The following is an 18,807-nucleotide window of genomic DNA, read 5'->3' as shown; positions in this document are numbered from 1 at the left end:
GAGAGAGAGAGAGAGGCGGCTGTGGAAAGAAGCGCTCCTGATTCTCAACCATCAGCCAAACTGCACCAGGTGAATATCTGCACACAACAGCGGCGACACCAGAACAACACAAGGCAAGAAACCCTTCAGACATCTTGTGTTTTTCTGTTTTTTTTCATTTTTATTTCCTGTTTGTTTGGTATCGAAACGGTGGGTGAAACTCAGAGACCGACAAGCAGGTGAGATGTTTCTTTTTGTTGTTGTTGTTGTTGTTGTTTTTTTGTGTGTTTAGTTGTTTTTAATATGAGAGCTTCCCATGTGGACACATTAAAGATGAAACTGTGGGTGAATGTACCTGTTGCTGTGTCATTGAACGCAGCATATAGATGCGGCTATATTAGACAGGGATGCTTGGCAACTCGGGGACAGACGGGCTATTCTTAAACGGACTACTTTGATTGACGTCAGCAAATTATTAGGCCTAATTATCCCCCTTACATTTTTTTTTCAAGCTATGTATTTTTACATTTTTGTTATTTTTAGCGTCGAATGGCTGCATTGCAAAAATGCAAAAATGCAAAATGAATCATTTTGGATACAGACACACATCCATGACTCTCTCCATCTCTCTCATCCCGGCAGCCTGTTGCATTTTAACTAGCTTCACTGCTGAGGCTCGTTCAAGACTTGCACTGTTTGCTCATGTATGAGATTATTCAAGATTTAAAAAAAAAAAGAATGTAATGTATGTTTTTTGTTTCATTCAAAAGAGCAGAAGAAGAAGTTTCCTTCTGTCAGTTCACATTAAGGTGTGTCTCATCTTCACATGTTCTCACAGTCCAGTGGAGCAACTTTATTTAAAGTCATGAAAAGATCAAATATTCCACTCATGCCCTGCATGTAGTCTATGTAGTCTACTAATGCTATTTTGGCTATATCGAGGCAATTCAATTATCTGCTGGTAAAATTAGACAAATATTTCCTCAACAGTACTCTACAAAGGCCTGGTGAACCGCATGAACTGTCTGACCCTGAAGATGACACACACACACATTTATTTATCGTTATATTGATGCTTTGATGTAAAAATGAACACAAAACCTCAGCGAGAAAACAAAAGTTACACCTTCATCTTCTTAAAATTAGTTTTCATCTTTGACAAGTAGCTTTTTTAGGTTTGGTTTGTTAGGGTTTCTTCATTGGTTCGTAAAAAGAATTTGCTTCCAGTTTTTTGTGCCTTGTTTTACATTTTATTTTCACACGAGACTTTGATGCGACTGAAATGACTTAACAGCGAAACCAAGGCTGCTCGCCCGGCTCGGTTAGGTGTCATCCACACGGCTGCAGTGCTGCTGCTGCAGTTACAGTTCAGTGTATCAGTGAAGTGCAGCCGCCAGTCAGTCATACAGCTTCGCTTTGGATTAATACATGAATGAAACATTGTATTTGACAGCGGCAGCAAGATAATGATGCAAAAACATCCGCAGATTATTAACTAAATGGATTGTTGTAGCGGTATTTTACTAATTAAATGCATTTAATTAATCCGTAAATTGTGTTTAGCCTTAATTAACAACCAAACCATTCTGAGTGTGATTGGCTGTTACAGGAGTCCTTCGTGGAGTAAGACATTAGTATCTCTGCTCAAACGTGTTCAGCATGTTTTTGCAACATTATCGAGCCATCGCGCTCTAAATGACTCATGGAAAGAAAACCATCCAAGCAGAACCCTCAATACTCTACCAAAGCCCGCTTATTTCCCTTCTCAGTCATGCGTACAGTTTGCCACAGCAAGAAAAGCCCACCAGTGCAACAGATTCATTTCAAACTTATTATATTATGATTTTTGTCTGTGGATGCACCAGTTTCTGGGTTTTTCTCTGCGTGTTCATTGTTGTCCCGGTGAGGTCCCCAGTGATTGGGCCCCAAGCACCCAGGGTATGTCAGAGAGCAGGGCCAACCGTGTGCCGCTGTGCTCAGTTGTTTCCACCGCGTCGCCTCTGGGAAAGTCGTCTTTCCCCGTAGAAGCCTGAGACCCAGGGGCGAGTGTGCATGTGTGCAATTATTGCACTATTACAGGACACACACATTGATTCTGTCTTGCATTCATATCCTATCATAGTACTTTTTCGGAACATCTGAGAGGTTAAAAAATACATTTTATTGTCTACGCTTTCTCAGCGATGGCTTGTTCGGGAGTTGACCTTAGCGATGAAAGGTCACCTGCAGCAGTATGTGCGTTCTGGTGCGTTCGCAGACCTCAAACGGCAGTTGTCGTGCGGGAAAACATCCAGAATTAGCTGATGTGTGAAGCACAGCCAGGCCTTTCCTGCCTGTCTCGGGCCTTCAGACCTTTTTACGACAAACCTACTAAACCACATAGACTTCTATAGCTAACTCCACACCGTTTGGCTGGAGGTGTAGCTATATTTACCCCGCCGGTTGGTGTGCTTTAACGTCGTTTGGGCGCTGATAGACGTCGTTTGGTTGTATCTGAGGGGAGAGGAACTTTCTGTAAAACCCCTGAGATAAAGATCTGTGTGCCCTGTTTTAGAATACATGTCCCACTTCCCTCTCTTCTCACCATCGACATGTCTTGATATGAGGATAAATGGCCCCACTTCTGAATGACAGAACGGCTAGATCTAGAGCGAGTTGAATTGTTTTCAGTGTGGCCAGAGGTGTTAGTTAGACAAACCAATGCTGGTTTTTGTGGTCTTTTACTTTTAAGCAACAGCTATTTGTTGCTTGTTTAGCATCTGCTAAATGACTGTAATGTAATGTAATGTTGGCAGCGTGGCTTGTTTTAAAGGCGCGACAGCAACAGCAGCGACGGGTTTCATCTGCATCTGTCGGCGTCAAGGTGTCTCCGCAGCTCGTCCAGCACAGTGGATATCACAGGACTTTATAAGGTAATGATGATTGCGAAGAGGTGGATTCCACCAGAAATGCCCCAGATGCCTGTGTGCCAAGCTTACGTTGAGGGACAGCGGGCGCTTTTAGGGGTCGTGGGAACGCAGGAACCATATCCGCTAAGGCACCATCAGGAGGGCCAGGGGACTAAAAATAGAAGGTCCGATACATGTCCAGTATTAAGGGGGAAAAACCAGTAAAAACTGCTGCGGGCTTTAGAGAAGCACTGTTTGGTCAGAGGAGTCAAACCAACACTCAACGCAGTCGTATGGCTGATAGTGGAGCGTAAAATGGAAAGAACCATGCAGCAAATTTAAATATGCATTTGATTTACTGTTTTTCAAGTTTGCATCAAAGTCATGGTTGTCACCCATAATGCATTTTTTTGCATTTATTTTCCTCTATACTCCAGCTCTATACGGTCCTGCAGGGTTAGGGACCACAGCGGGGGTTTTCTAGAGCAAGAAAAAAAAACGAAGCGGGTTTTCTAAAATGGACATTCTCAAGCTCACCACAATCCGTCCATGTCTTGTTTTTTTTTTCTCTGACATGTTTGTGCATGAGAGAGGAGTGGGTGGCTTTTAGCTTCAGCTATCTTTCAAAAACACACCGTTTTCCCTTTTTACTGTTTGGATTTTAGCCGTTGCCTGCTGAACCTTTAAAAGGAGCTATGGACTATATTTTTAACCCTGTCTCTCGGGGCCGTGCGGTGCAGTCGACCACTGAGCCGCTGGCCCGGGGGTGACCCAGACTGTGGGGGTGTCAGACTGTGTGGACTGCTGGCCCGCAAGGGACGCTCTAACTTTAGACCGCATCGCCTCATGGTGGTAAAAATAAACAACCCTGCCCTATCTAATGAGGAAAAGAGACTTGAGTCATTTCAACCAAATGGATGACATTTTCCCACCAGAATTATATAAACATGAAGAGGAGTGTTATTGAATATTTGTAAAAGAGAAAGCTGTTAGCTCAGTGACGACTGCGAACAAATGTGACACTCAACATTTAGCATTTGCATTTTCTTTGAAATAGAGATATCACATTTATTTGTTGATGATCACTGCAGCAGTATAAATGCCAATAATCATATTGTATTCTGTAACATTGTTATATTTCATTTCACAGGTGTCAGAGTGTTAGACAGCAGAAAAGATGGGAAGAAAGAAAATACAAATATCTCGTATTCTGGACCAGAGGAATAGACAGGTGGGCAATATTTAATTTATATACTTTTTACTGCATGTGTACTTGGGCTTTGTATCAGCAAGAATCTGGAGATACAATACATATGATACTGGGGTTACAATATATTGCTAAGCAAGGTGATATATTGCATCTAAGTCTTAGATGACTAACACTCAACAATTTTGCTGCCTACACAAAAGCAACCTCATGGGTTAACCAGAGATGTGCTCACAAGATTCTTAGAAAAAAGTCATTCAGCATGAAAAGCATAGAAACTACCAAAACCACCGATTAGTCATCTTATCGACTAAGAGGGGGAAACCTTGCTAATTTTAGGGAAAACTGTCATAATACATACAACACACAGCCACGACCATATGCATACAATCTGAGCAGGAACAGTGATCCCCATTTGCATTTATCAAAGTCTCTGTAACATCTAACATCCTAGAACTACTTTTTGTGCAGTCTGAGCCACTATCTGCAATGAATCTTTGCAGTTAAACTCTTAATGGAAAAAAATATACAGTGATTTGGAATATATATAAATAAATAAATAACTTTACTGTCGCCTCACAGCGATAAAGTCTGGGGTTCTAACCCCGGTCTGTGCAGGACTTTGCATGAACTCACATAGGTTTCCCACCCCTACTTAAACACATAAAACATGTTGCATCAGTAAGTGTGTTGAAAATATTTCTTAATACTGCAAGTCTGCAGAGGAAATATCACATTTTGATCTACGTTTTACAGTTAATGCATGCTTCATTTCTCACTTGCGTATCAAGTGCCAAATCGGAGCCAAGTAAGTGTAAAAGCAGCTTTGGGTGAGACTTGAGCGTTGGAGCTGAGACTTTTGCTGTGAATTAAACAAATCGTGAGAGAGTTTTTTTTCTCTCAGTTTTCTAAGGTCAGTAATGGCACTCATGCTCTTTCACACTGAACAAAATGGACTGAGCACTCTAACAGAGCGAGGAAATACAGTTAAAGCCTAAAAAGAAGACGTGTTTGACGGTACAATAGGGGAAGTTTTTTTTGTCAGTTCAATGGAAGATGGATCAGATAAAGCAGATTATATATACAGAGCAGTGCTGACATCAACATACGGCCAGAAGTTACATATTTGTTTGTGAGTCACCACATACTGAGGTGATGGCAGTGACGTATTGCAGTGTGACAGAAATGTTCACATCATGCTCGTAACCTATTAATATGCTAATCAGTACGTATGACAGAAAAACAGATCAATCATACACACAAGAAATCAGCGTAGAAAATATTAAACTGTGCCGGCAAATACGGTTTGTTTCTCATATCTGATCTCCGGGACTGAATGTTTTTTGGTGATAAGGTTTGTTTTTTGGGGAGTTTTTCCTTATCGGTATTGAGGGTGTGTGAGGATAGACAGTGTTGTATGCTGCACAGATTGCAAAGGCTTCTGGGACAAATCTTGTGATTTTAAGGCTGTGTGAATGTACGTGACTGTCAACGCTGCAAGCAATCAGTTTGGATATGTGTGTTTTTGCTTTTACATTTATAAATAAGAAAGATTTATTTTACAACTCAAACTTTAGCAGTATTATTTTTTTTAATAATCATTATCTGGTAACACAAAACATGTATAATAGGCTGATTACGTGGCAACTACAACACACTTTTGCAATATATATTTATTCCTGTTATTCATTCCTGCAGAAATATTCTTACCAATTCTTTTTACATATTTGACTTTTAGATTGATTTAGAATTTAAATATTTAACTCTTACTTACCTAAAGGCAAGTTGACACAAACTTCTGTGTGTCTGTGTGTTTTTTTAGGTGACTTTCACCAAGCGTAAGTTCGGTCTGATGAAGAAGGCGTACGAGCTGAGTGTGCTGTGTGACTGCGAGATCGCCCTCATCATCTTCAACAGCACCAACCGTCTGTTCCAGTACGCCAGCACGGACATGGACAAAGTGCTGCTCAAGTACACCGAGTACAGCGAGCCGCATGAGAGTCGCACCAACACGGACATACTGGAGGTGCTGTGCACGCTGCTATTAAAGGAAATGACAGTGAAGCACGATTTAGTGCTAATTATTTCAGAGCAGGAAGCATTCACACTGAATTCAGGGTGCTAGATTGTTGTATTTCACATGAAAGTCTTTCATATTTAGCTTTTCTAAATCTTCGCTGTCATCGTGCTTCATTTTCCACGTGCACTTTTTGTTCTGTATCAGACTCTGCGCAGGAAAGGCCTCGGTCTGGACGGCTCGGAGCTGCTCGACAGTGAGGAGAGCATGCAGGTGGCTGCAGAGAAATATCCTCTCAGCGAGGGCATGGATCTCTCGTTGGCTCGGCAACGCCTCTACGTCAGTCCACACACACTTCTGCTACCACACATCTAACACAAACACACGAGACCAGCACACAAACTCCTGAAGTTGATGTGTTTTAAATGTGTATTCTTATAATTCTCATCTTTTTTAATAAATTGAATGAGCTTAAAATATATTTCAGATATTTCTTCACTTCCTGACAGTTTCTGGATTTGAATTCTCACGCTGTTATTTCACTCTTCAGGCTCCGACGCTCCTCTCACCGGAGGCCCAGTTCCTGGTGTCTGCAGGCTGTGAGAACGGCTTCCCAAACTCCTCCGGATCCAGCATGGCGTCCCACAGACCGCCGGGCTTTAAATCTCTGAGCTCCAGACCCGGCTCTGCCAGCCCCGCTGCGCCTCACGCACACACTGCATTCATGTCTCCACACTCAGGTGAGCAGCACTGCATTTAACCATTTAGTCATTGAACTTACACAGAGAAAGATTTGCAGGACTCTTTTCACATGTCAATCCAAGAGCAAGGGATCAAGGATTCCACGTACTTTACAGTAGTATGGAGAGAAACCTTTACATATCATTATAATGTTTATGTGTGAATTAATACATCGTATTTGCCATAATTGTAGCCATAAAATGTCCCTTTAATTGGCAAAGAGAAGAACATTTTCATAGTGAAACAAATCATCAAATTTCCTTGATGTGTTTAATATTCTTTATACTCTTTCACAGTACCACTATTTGACTTCTGTTTGACTCTGCGCCAAGAAAAAAGAGTTTTATTACAGAATTAAAAAATGTGAATCTCACTACGAGAAATTGATTGCTTGCTTTTGAATTAAAACTCTCCCCTGAATGGTTTATAGCTTTTCAAAGACACCAGCGGTTTGCAACCGTTCATTCACAAATTGGCAATATTTCACAGAATGGTACTGTTTGTTGCCTAATTGAGCAATGGACATAATGCAGCTTAAAAATAGATGCAAAAACATTAAGCATGATAATCCATTAAATCCTTTTTCTAGGGTTTTGCTAAATGCTCACTGTACAATTCACATATGTGCTTTCAACTTTCTGTGCAGCTGGCTGTGAACTCACAGGAAGTGCGTGCGTACATGCGTGTGTGTGTATGTGTGTGAGTGCGCACTAATCCACACGTGCAGTCGGCCTGTTTTGTGAAACTGGCCCTCCACCAGTGTGAACAGTGGCTGTAACCAGTTCTGTGGTTTCTGTACAAAACTTATCACACCTGCCAGTCATGTCAGCCTCTTGTTTCAGTCGTTTACTGTTCACTGATGTCATTAGACACTGATCATCGACAGCAGTTGTGAATCTCTAATAATTGACACTGATTTTTGTGATCAGTTGAAAATGGATTCTGTCAGGTCATCAATGCACTACTTGTATATAAAAAATATTAACACCAGCTTGCAAATGCCCATTGACGTATAAAGATCACATACCAAATCAAAGACCAACCGAAAAAGAAGAAGTTTGTTTCTTTCACACGCACAAACAGCGCGAGGTGGAATCACAGAGAATAAATTATCCCTCTGTGAGTGAAACAAGCTCACATCTCTTTTCACTTCCTGCTCCTCTCTTTCTTTGCCACGTAGGCATCGGCTACTCCGTGTTCTCCCACGGCAACCTGAATCGAGCCCTGGAGATGAAAAGCCCTCCTCCTCTGAACCTGGGCAGTGAGAACCTGCGGGGGGATCCTGCTAATCAGGGCATGGGGTCCACACGTGCTAACAACAACTCCGCTGTAAGTGCCTGTCACTATCCAGTGTGAGCTGCACCTCACACGTTATATTATATTCATTTTATATGCTTGCAATGATGTCACTCTATCACTACACGCTTGAGATTGTCTGACTTTTTCTTTTTCCCCTGTTCATCAGAGGGGGGTCTTGTACCAGGGCCTGCACAGCAGCAGCTCCATGGTAGCCATGGGCAAGGCCGGCCTTCTGGGTCACAGCTTGGGAGGCTACGGCCTCCCCTCTCCTGGAGCGTCTGGTGCGTCTGTGGCGTATCATCTATCCAATGGTGGTTGCTTTCTTTCTGAGAGTTAGAAGAGAGGATTGATACCACTCTCATGTCTGTCTGTTCAGAAACAAGCAACAGCCGGGTGCTGTGAACAACATAACAGTGACATCAACCTTTCAGGAAGTTGATACACCTGTCCAATGAATAAAATAAATAGTCTCCTGATAATATTGAATAAACAAATAAGATAAAGCATCTTTATTAATGTTTCGTTTTAGAGCGAGGCTAGCTGTTTCCCCCTGTTTCCAGTCTTTATGCTAAGCTAAGCTATCCAGCGGCTGGCTTCATGGTTAAAGTACAAATATGAGAATTCTTTTCTTCTAACTCGGCAAGAAAGCAAACATGTGAAACTATCGTCTTATAGTGAAGATAATCTATCCTATCATTCACTGATTCTGGTTTATTATATCTTTGTGTCTTCTTTTTTTTTTCCATCTTTTGATTTATCTCTCTCTCTCCAGAGTACAGCCAACCTGGTTTTTATCACTCCGTTAGTCTACAACGAGGAGCAGTGAACCCCTGGCAGCAAGCACAGCCGCTTCAGGAGCCCCATGGGCCTCATATTAGCCCAGGGTGAGGATATTAATGTGTGATATAGTACCTCTGTGAGGAAGAAATATGGCAGAAAGTTGAATCTGCACACTAGTCTTGGCAAGGTTTTTTTTTAATTCACTGTTGCCATGCAACGTCTTCATCAGGCGCAAAAGAAACTAACAGACATGACACTTTGTATAAATATCACAATATGATGCAATTGCTGGCTCAAGGGAACATGTGTCAGCATCACAATGCAAAAACAAATGGTGAACAGTAAGATGAAAAAAAGTATTAAAAAACTATTTTATCAAAAGAAAAGGATTATAAAAAATAACATCATTAGTTTTCAAGAAATAAATCATAAAGAAAAGAGAAAAAAAGAGCTATTAAAAAACTTTTTATTTAAATTAAATAATAATAAAGGAAAACAAATGTAAATACTTAATAAATAAAAAAAAGTGAAAAGATTTACATAAAGTAAAGAACTTACTGATTTAGTCTGTAAATATTTTCTTAATAAAAGATTTAACCACACATTCATGTTTGTTCTCGGTTACATCTGGTTCCTCCACTGGTTTTATTTTCTCTAATCTTGTTTAAATGGAAGTAAAAATTTTGTAACTGTTTATTTAATCAAAACAGCTTTTTTTAAATTGATTTTAACTACATAAAATTGTTATCAAGCTCCATCTTATGAACTTAAGACATAATTGCTCTACTGACAATGTCTAAACTCAGATATTTTTCTTGTCTTGTTGTTTCCAGGATGTCCAGTGGAGGGTGCTCCTTCCCCTCCCAGTCTTGCTCCTCCACCTCCCCACACATGCCCTCCCTCAACCTCAGCATCAAATTGGAGCGTAGCTCTCCGGAGCACATGTCCTCACCCGCCTCCCCTCCTCTGCACCACCTCAGGCAGCACTCTCCAATGAGCAACCCCGATTCGTCTCGCCAAACCCCTCCAGAAGCCCGTCTGGCCAATGATACGAAGGACTTTCCCAAAGCCGGCTACCCGCAAGACGAGGAGGACGGAGGGCAGCCGATCAGGCAGTTAGAGATAAGTGATGGGTGGCAGAGATAGCTGGCTGCTGCAGTCTAACACCATCTCCCGTTCAATCAGCTACCTTTCATCAAAACCAGTGCTCTCTTACACACACACACACACACACACACACACACACACACACACACACACACACACACACACACACACACACACACACACACACACACACACACACACACACACATATATAACACAGAAGGTAGCGAGATGGGGTCCATTTGTCCCCGTCATCCCAGAGAGGAAAGCCTCTCTTTGTCTCCTCACACAGAGCTGGTCTCTCCTGGGCGAGGGAGAATTTTTCTCTGCATCACTTGATTGATCCCACGAGGAGACGAGATGCATAAACATTTTTCTTTTTGTTTGGTTAGGTTTAGTTTTCTGTGTGGAGCTAATGTGAATCAAAAATTACAATTTGAAATGTGTTTGTTTTTCGTTTTTCGTTGACTTTGTTTAGATTAGCTACAGCGGCACATCGGGACCAGCTACCAGTACATATTTGGCTTTCCCAGTGGTCTTCAGTGAGGTTTGGTGTGAAAATTGGAAAAAAGCTATTTTCGTATAAATGTTTCAGTGAAAAGCAAATGGCAGATGTTAAAAGACTCCTCACACCAGCCAGAAGAAACCACTTAGTCTGTATCTACAGTCAATTTTATGCCTCTCTTGTTATATAAGCTTTGATGTTTTAACCTTTAGCCCAAATCACTGACATGGTCTCCGCACATAAAAACAGACGTCACCCATCACTGGAGCCTTGGCCTTTTTACAAATACTCTTTTACTCCTTTACCATTTTAAAGGATTAATTCACATTCTTTCAAGTCTGTCTTAAAACAACATTACGTGCCCATATGTACACTGAAAACGTTTTTGATCACTGAAATTCTTCTTCCTGACCATAATTGCGGTGAAAATATCCCTTCATAATGAAATTCTAATGTTAAAAAAAACATTTTGGGGGGCTAAATCCACAGTCTGCAGTCTAGAATTCAGCTAATTTTAGGCTTCAATAATTTGAATCAGTCAAATCAAGTTGTTATCTTGGAAATGTTATGTGTAGGATTACTGAATGGGCCTACTGGGCACAGGCCCAGAGGCCCGATGTGTCAGGGCATTCACCTACAAAATGTTACTCAAAGAAACAGATGCCAACTAGGAAGTGACTCAAAATGATCACAAAGAAACAAAAATAGCGAGACCAAAAAGGGACTCAAAGATGACAACCACAAAGAGACACAAAGAGACACGATGCAATCACAAAGTGACTACAAAGAGACACATTGCAACTTTAATGAGATACAAAATGACTAAAGGGACTGAAAATGACCACAAAGAGACCTAAGGCAACTTTAAAAAAGACTCAAAATGACTAAATAGAAAATAAATTACTAAAAGGAGGCATAAGGCAACTTCAAAGACATTTAAAAAGACTAAAGAGACTCAAAATGACCACAAAGTGACACCAAATGACTAAAGAGACTCAAAATGACCACAAAGTGACACCAAATGACTAAAGAGACTCAAAATGACCACAAAGTGACACCAAATGACTAAAGAGACTCAAAATGACCACAAAAAAAGCTCAAACATCTATAAAGTCTGTGTGTCTTGCTCCTACTGTATGTATGAGAGGTGGTGAGGCCTTTTGCTTGTCTGTTCCCAGGTTGTCTCATAATCCGCCCGTCGGTTGAGGGATAGACTATTCTAATTTATTTGTGGAGCACAATCGTATACTGAAGGCAAACTGCTTTAGTAGTTTGTACTTATAATAATGCAATTTTGCAAGATTTCAACTTAGTTTATCTCAGATTGCTTTAAGCATCATATAAACTCCAGATTAATAAAAAAACATTTTTTTTTACAGAAGGACGACCAACGTCTTTCTGTACATTAGAATCACATTGAGCAGATAATCACGGTCTAAAAGTACATATGGATATGAAGTTTTTTTTTAAGACAGACTTAAAATATAATATGAATTTATCCTTTTAAATTCTGGGCGTCAGTGTCTCTCAGGGACTTGGATGATATTTTCCTTGGAAAATTAAAAAAATGGCTTCTTTCTATGCTTATTTGTTAGGTTGTAATTGTGGATAAACTAAGCTTTAAATGTATATTTCCTCCAAATAATACTAGCTTCTATTTTTAACTTTACCCTGTCAATAAAGTTACGGCAGTCTACAACTAAAGACCAAAGTGTTTAAATATCGTCTCTATGCATTGCAATCAAACAGCCAAAGACATGATGTGTTTGTCTGTATTGGGTCTAATTTGATTTAAATAATATATTTAATTTGAAGGGCTTTAATTAGGAGCTGCATATTGTAGATAATATTGAGCTTTACTGACTTTATTGTCTTATGATATTTAGAAATATATGAATGAGTCTAAATATTCATTAAAAAAAATACACAATTTTTTTTATTGAGGAAAGTTTGGTTTTCATTATATCAGTAAATGTTCTTTACACTGTATTTTTGTGCACTGGATTTATGTGCATTTTAGTTTTGCATGTTCAACTTTTTGTTCTGCAACATATACTCAGAATTTGGGATTGAATGAATTTCCACTTATTGTCCACAAGGGGTCATTTGATTTCACAAAATTCTGATTTAAAGTGCAGAGCATGGAAGAACAGCTTTAACTGTTGGAGATTAATAATCTAATAAATCTCTATGACAGAACACAAATTCAGAGGTTCACCCCGAAGACGTTTAACACATACCTCACGACAAACTGCAGAGAGTCTGTGCGGACGTCTTCAAGTTCAAGTGCTGCTGTGGAATTAGCTCTTTTTACATTTTTTTTAAATGCAGTTATTTGGATTAATATCAGCATGAATAACCAAATGATCAGTATTCTGATGTTTTTGGGGGGTTGAGTTTTTATATGTTTGCTGAACGCTTCACTCAAAAGAAACAAAGACAGATTTCTATTTGACATTTGTTGTGATTCCTTTTAAATAAAAAAAAACGGTTTGATTTGTACGTTCGCCTTGCCCTGCGTTTTTATTTTCTACAAAGGAACATTTTCACTTGCTTTAAAGAAATGTGACAGTTGCCACAGTGTTTTTTATTTTTTTTCTTCTTGTACATTTAATCTGAAGACGAAGTGTGAAATGTCATCCGCTGTGTGGCTATCAAGCTTTCATGTGTCTGTATTTATTTGGTCTTATCCACTTCCGTTCCATCTTTTGAATGCACTCCCTCCCTCATTATCATGTCTGGCCCCTGTCAGGCGGCGCACCACGCAGCCACCAAACGAGAGGAACAAGAATGGGGCCACTTAAAAAGCCTGGAGACCTTTATGTCTTTAAAAAAAAAAAAAAAAAAAAAAAAAAAAAAAAAAAAAAAAAAAACAAGCGGCACAAAAAAAGGCTCATTTCCACAGCTGGTTGTCTCACGGTAGCTATGACGGTGGAGGCTTCGCCCTCGGAGCAGAGCCTCCGTCCACCTCCGTCGTCTCTCCTCCCCAAATGAAAAGAGGCTCTCACTGGGGTCGTGTCTGGTCTGCTCCCCAGAGACCAGGACGGCCCAGTCTGTAGGCCATGTCTGGGTCCTGCACACACACATGCACAAAACATCCTGGTTTCTATAGCAACCACATGCCTGCCTGACTTGGCCCTTCTGCAGTCCACAGCCGAGGCCTCCAGCACAGACGCATATAATTAATGTGATTATATAGATAGTCAACCTTGTCACCTTTCAGTTGATCAGGCCGCTCTCACAGACCTGTTTCAGGCTCAGAGGGGAGCAGAGATCCACTGCTGTACATCCTCCAGACAGAAAAACTCCTCAGTCATGATGTCGTACAATAACAGAAATATATTTTCCCTGGACATTTTGGTAACACTCTCAATGGCGGCCATTTCCATAATGTATATAAACATACTTATAATGCCTTATAATCTGCTTATAGCACTGTATAAAAGCACTAAAATATTAATAATGCTTTACGACAGTAATCATAACACATTGAAATACATTATAAGGTACAGTTTCCTAGCATTTTATAATTCCTATGAGTGTAAAACATAATATTTTTATAATGCATTATTATGTGAATATAAGTCACTATAAGTGGTCATTGTTTGCTTTAAATTAAGTAAAAAAATATCATTAAATGAAAAAATGTCAGTGAGTTACAAGCAATTATGTAGTTTCATGATACTTAAGATTTAAGTCATTATAAAATGCTTTAAAATGTGTTTTGATTATTGTTAGATAGCATTATTAATATTTATGATTGCTAAAAATGATATTAACAGAGCCATAAGAAGATTATAACACATTATAGGCATGTTTATTATGCATGATAGACATAGGAAGTGTTTTATTTATTAAAAAATGTAATGCTATTGACATGACATCCCAATTCTGGGTCTCAAACAGCCAGAATAGATGGGATGTCACTTGACTTTGTGATTGTTGAGGTCCTCCAGTGAAGCACATCCCAGCGCACACAAAGAGAGACAGCCAAGTGGCCGTCCCTTTCTAAACTGGAGAACCTTTGTGGCTTTTGATCGGACGTGGAAGTCAAATTATATCGTCAATAAATCACTTTGACTTTCAGACAAAGAGCCTCTCCAGCCTCGCTCTGGTGAAAAGTCAAGTTCCTGAACTGTTGATACACGACTGGTGTGTAAATCTGAAGCTTCTAAATCTAGTTTGAATGTTTTTAGGCTGCACTGACAAAATGGAAAGGATTTGGAATATTTCCAGAAAAATACCAGTTCCTGTTGCCAAGTTGAACATCCACAAATATTTCTTCCCAGACACATGAGGGGCATCAGGTTCATAGTGATTACCAGTGATTAAAAATGATCTTCTCAGGAGGTTGGGGGTCAGAGATCAGGACCCAGCACAGCGGCGAGACACTCCATTGTCATGCACGAGGCCTTTCGTCAATTGGAGCACCGACTTTTTAAAAAGGAAATGTTTCAATCAGCAGTATCTCCCACGCTCCTCAGAGGGAGAGCACAATTAAGCTGGAACATCAAGCTGACAAGTGACTGAAAATAATAAATGTTTTATTGAGCCACACAAACAAAACAAAAAAAACGTTCAGGTTACAGCCAAAAGTTTGCACACCATGCATTCAGAAAATCCAAAAAAAATATTTTTTCATTTCATTTAGAGTTCACAGTATAATGATTTCAGAGCATTCAATTCAAATATACTATCTAAAAAAACCCTCACTAAAAATCAAACAAATTGCCGCAAAACAATACAAAAAAACTACAGAAAAACAGCATCTGTATCATTTCTAAATAACAAAAGTTATTCTAGACAATGTTTCATAAATAAATAAATAAAAGCCACTGACGCAAAATTAATAAAAAGTAGGCTTTGATTAGACGTACATGTACATGACTAATTGGCAATAAAAACAGCAAAACACTTTAAGGTGATGTAGCTAATTAAGACACTGCAACTATAAAAAGTGTTGCCAGTGAGTAGTGTTTGAAAATAAAAAAAAAAGGAAAAAACTGAAATAGGTTTGGAGTGTTAATTTCATCCATTAACAGATTATATTCATTCTAAATACGTATGATTAGGGAGAAAGGAGATTTTTAAATTGACTCAAAAACCCCTGAGCTCCCAGGCACTTAGGAATACTGAAGGAAACTCTTTGAGAAGAAAGCAACAGCTCTTCCGTTCTTGGCCGATAAACAGCCACAAATAGTATTGAATTAAAACATTTTAATCCCATACGATGGATCAGAGCTTTACTACACATTTGCAATCAAAACGTTACAGCAGAAAAAAAAAAAAAAGATAACAAAAACCATTTAGCACTCTTGAATCGGTTCCTTTATGGGGACAAAGAGTCCCTCACAAAAATACATCTTATCTACACAGGGATAAAGTACTAATACTTATCCTGGTACCAATTTAACATCTTAAAATGCAGCATTTAAACAATGTTCAGTTAAGAACTGTTCAGGTAACATTGGCATAGATACATCTGAAAAGTTGCAGGAAAATATTGAAATAGCTGGAGGATGTCCGGGGGCCCGTGTCATAAAGTGACATTAGCGGGTTAGCTGGATATCTTTGGGCTTAACTCCTGTTTAACAGACAGAATCACAAAGATGGAACATCACCATGGTAACCTATGCTGCATGGCCAACCTGCTCCAGAGAAGGCTAACTTCAGAGGATCAGATCCAAACCTGCCAACATGCTTTTCTTGAAGTGGATCACTCATAATAGTTTGTTCACACTGAGACAAGAAAAGCAACAAAATGTCACTTTTCTAGACTACTGAACATGTTGAAAATGCCTAATTCTTACACCTATAAATAGCCATAAAGGAAATTATTCTTCCTATTTCTAAGGCTTCATGTCTATCCTACTTGTGTGATTCACTGAATATCACTTTTTAACACAACAACCTCATTTCCCTGTGAGGATCTCTGTTTCATATTGAGTAATCCTCTCATGGTTCTTTTGATGTTTGCATTTAATTAAAAGCTTTAAATAATGTTCATGTCTAATGTTAGACTCAGTATAGCCAGTTAACCCAAAGAGAGCCAGACTAAGTTGATCTTACTTTGTGACACAGACCCCAGTTCTCTCTGTACATTTGTGTTAGTGATACCAGTAGCCTGCTGGTCACAATAAGCCATGAGGGCAACAAGGTAGTCAATGCTGCAACAACACAGTGTCCATCGCCTCTCTCCTCGCAAAAAAACAAAAAAAAAACCTTTATCAAACTTTCTGTTGCAGCCAAATACAAAGTGAAATCTGTCTGTAGCTGTGTGTTCTCATTAAATGTCCCCTCAGCTGATTTTGTGCTGTTTGCAAAAGAATAACCTGCAGAGGGCTGGGGCTGCACTGCAGGTAGAACACTATGGCACTCCTCAGTTAGTTCTGCATGAGGTACTGGTGGAAGTAGATACCAAACAGAGAGCTGATGACCTGGCAGGCCGCCACCCACCACGTCAGGAAGGCGAAGAGACCTCTGAAGAAGAGCGGAGTGAGGACGGAGCGCAGCGCCGTGAAGGCCTCCGACAGGCGGGCCACTGTGGCCTGGATGTCCTCCTCCATGTCCTCCATCCCCTCCTCATCTTCATCGAGAACGCCGGGCAGCACAGGCGCTGCAGTGGGCAACACCAATATTGGGGTCACCCCGGGGGCCCGCTCTACACCGGTGCACCAGGAGAAGTCCCCTACAGGATCGGCAGAGATCAGACAATGCTTAGATTTTACCGCTCAAAGAAAGTAGGCCCTTAAAAAAAAAACCCATTTCTTGTTATGTTTCATTGTCACTTGACATTTACAATGAATGTGTCTAATATTTTACTCCACTTTAGCTGCAAATGTCTCAGTGTGATATCAAAAAGGAGTACTTTGACATCTTGGCAAATTTGCTTTACCGCTCTTGTATCTGTCCTGTAAATATGTGGCCATGGCAGCAGCTTCATAGCTACCCAGATTAGAAATAACAAGCCTGGCTCTGTGCGTAGGCAACACAAGCACATCTAAAGCTCACTAATCAACACGGTATATCATGTTTGTTTGATCCATACTAAAACCCAAGTAGTATATGAGCTTAAATGGTGGACTATTTTTGGCTAGAAGCAGCAGCTGTTTCCATGTTCCCAAAGTGTATGCTACGCTAAGCTAGCTGGCTACTGTAGCTGTAGCTTCATCTTAAAGCAGATGGATATGAAAGCGGTATTGGTTTTCTCATCTTACTCTCCTCAAGAGAGAGAATAAACATATTTCACAAAATGTCTAACTATTCCCAGAAATCTACATTTTTATTGTTGGGTGGGGGGGAAAAGTGTCAACACACAAAGATCAAATGTGTCCCCTTCCTCTAATGCAGTGCTCATGACGCTGGGATTTTACTTACCTAGTGCCTTGAGTGCCAGTGTGGAGAAGAGGATGAGAAAAACAGGAACCAGATACTGAAGAGTAATTACAGTCAGGTAGCAAAAGATACGGGTGACCTGAAAAATAACATATTTATTCTCAGTTAATGTTTAGATAGTCTTCACTTTTCTTCAGCCCAGTAAACCTTCTCTTTATGTACAAAATGACTTCAAAAAGGTTCCGAGCTGAAGTCAAACCCTTCATAAATATCTGACCTTTCTCTGAATGTCAATAGCAGCGATACGTCCCGCCTCCTTCTTCATCTGCTCCACCCACTTCTGAGCCAGATTGAGGTAGGCCTGCAGGTGGTAACGAGTCAGTAACAGCCGCAGCACACACATCCCCACCACGATCCAGAGGCGCATGCTGTCAAAGGTTTCACTGGAGACTCTGCAAGGGCCAGATTTTAAAAAGGATTAGAAAAAGACAAATTCGAAATTTTGAGGACATGTCTTGAGAATTGAGCGATTAGTCGAAGTGGGTAAAATAAGCAAATATGCATATGCACTCACATCGTTACTGAAGTCTTTCCCAAAGGTGCATTTGCCAGGAAGTCCCTTGCAATGGGTTTAATCCACAGAACCAACACAATGACTGGAGACAGGAAACTAATGTGCAGCAGAATCCTGAAGGAAGAATTAAAGACATTTAAGAAAGCAAAATACTGCAAATGTAACGTTTTTAATAAGACATGGAGTACTTGTTAGAGTTGCTTGTTGCGGTGGTAAAAGCATCAGTTCTTACTGGATGAGTGGTCGGTCTGAGTTCATCTGTACGGCATCTAGATGCGTCTGAGCCAGTCGCAGGCCGGGGAAGGCCAGGAGAGCACCGATGTAAGCACAGATGGCAGCCAGACCGAGCTTCACTGTCAGCTTGGTCACTGGGAT

The 18,807-nt window shown here is 40.2% G+C and overlaps 2 protein-coding genes across 6 annotated transcripts in view; one reads left to right on the top strand and one right to left on the bottom strand.

Annotated features, from left to right (window-relative positions):
• Positions 1 to 13,018, top strand: mef2b (myocyte enhancer factor 2b). 5 transcript variants are annotated; one of them, XM_054602526.1, is made up of 10 exons: positions 27 to 69; positions 205 to 218; positions 4,018 to 4,098; positions 5,897 to 6,100; positions 6,299 to 6,430; positions 6,642 to 6,831; positions 8,013 to 8,161; positions 8,298 to 8,412; positions 8,904 to 9,015; positions 9,745 to 13,018. In XM_054602526.1, exons 3-10 carry the CDS (start codon positions 4,045 to 4,047, stop codon positions 10,055 to 10,057), a joined length of 1,269 nt encoding a protein of 422 aa, XP_054458501.1. In that variant the 5' UTR covers positions 27 to 69; positions 205 to 218; positions 4,018 to 4,044; the 3' UTR covers positions 10,058 to 13,018. The 5 variants fall into 5 exon arrangements, with proteins under 5 accessions (XP_054458503.1, XP_054458499.1, XP_054458498.1 ...); XM_054602528.1 differs by lacking the exon at positions 205 to 218 and having other exon boundaries at positions 1 to 69; XM_054602524.1 differs by lacking the exon at positions 205 to 218 and having other exon boundaries at positions 11 to 113.
• Positions 13,019 to 15,118: 2,100 nt separating this feature from the next.
• tmem161a (transmembrane protein 161A) overlaps positions 15,119 to 18,807 on the bottom strand; it is a 6,315-nt gene continuing 2,626 nt past the window's right edge. Inside the window, exons 7-11 of the mRNA XM_054602813.1 lie at positions 18,665 to 18,807; positions 18,433 to 18,546; positions 18,136 to 18,310; positions 17,901 to 17,997; positions 15,119 to 17,211 (exon numbers count right to left, since the gene is read on the bottom strand). The exon at positions 18,665 to 18,807 is cut by the window's right edge and continues 1 nt beyond it. Coding sequence (XP_054458788.1) covers positions 16,907 to 17,211; positions 17,901 to 17,997; positions 18,136 to 18,310; positions 18,433 to 18,546; positions 18,665 to 18,807 — 834 coding nt within the window. The 3' untranslated portion in view covers positions 15,119 to 16,906. The remainder of the gene's footprint in view (positions 17,212 to 17,900; positions 17,998 to 18,135; positions 18,311 to 18,432; positions 18,547 to 18,664) is intronic.

This window comes from Anoplopoma fimbria, chromosome 8 (assembly GCF_027596085.1).
Source record: "Anoplopoma fimbria isolate UVic2021 breed Golden Eagle Sablefish chromosome 8, Afim_UVic_2022, whole genome shotgun sequence".
Taxonomy (NCBI): Eukaryota; Metazoa; Chordata; class Actinopteri; order Perciformes; family Anoplopomatidae; genus Anoplopoma; species Anoplopoma fimbria.
Note: the sequence above shows the minus strand (reverse complement) of the source record. Positions and strands in the feature narration are given on the sequence as shown.

Bases quoted from the DNA above. Each gene is read 5' to 3' on its own strand.
- mef2b (XM_054602528.1), top strand. From the start codon at position 4,045: ATGGGAAGAAAGAAAATACAAATATCTCGTATTCTGGACCAGAGGAAT. The intron at 4,099-5,896 runs GTGGGCAATATT...GTGTTTTTTTAG, and splicing joins TGGACCAGAGGAATAGACAG to GTGACTTTCACCAAGCGTAA. The intron at 9,016-9,744 runs GTGAGGATATTA...TGTTGTTTCCAG, and splicing joins GGGCCTCATATTAGCCCAGG to GATGTCCAGTGGAGGGTGCT.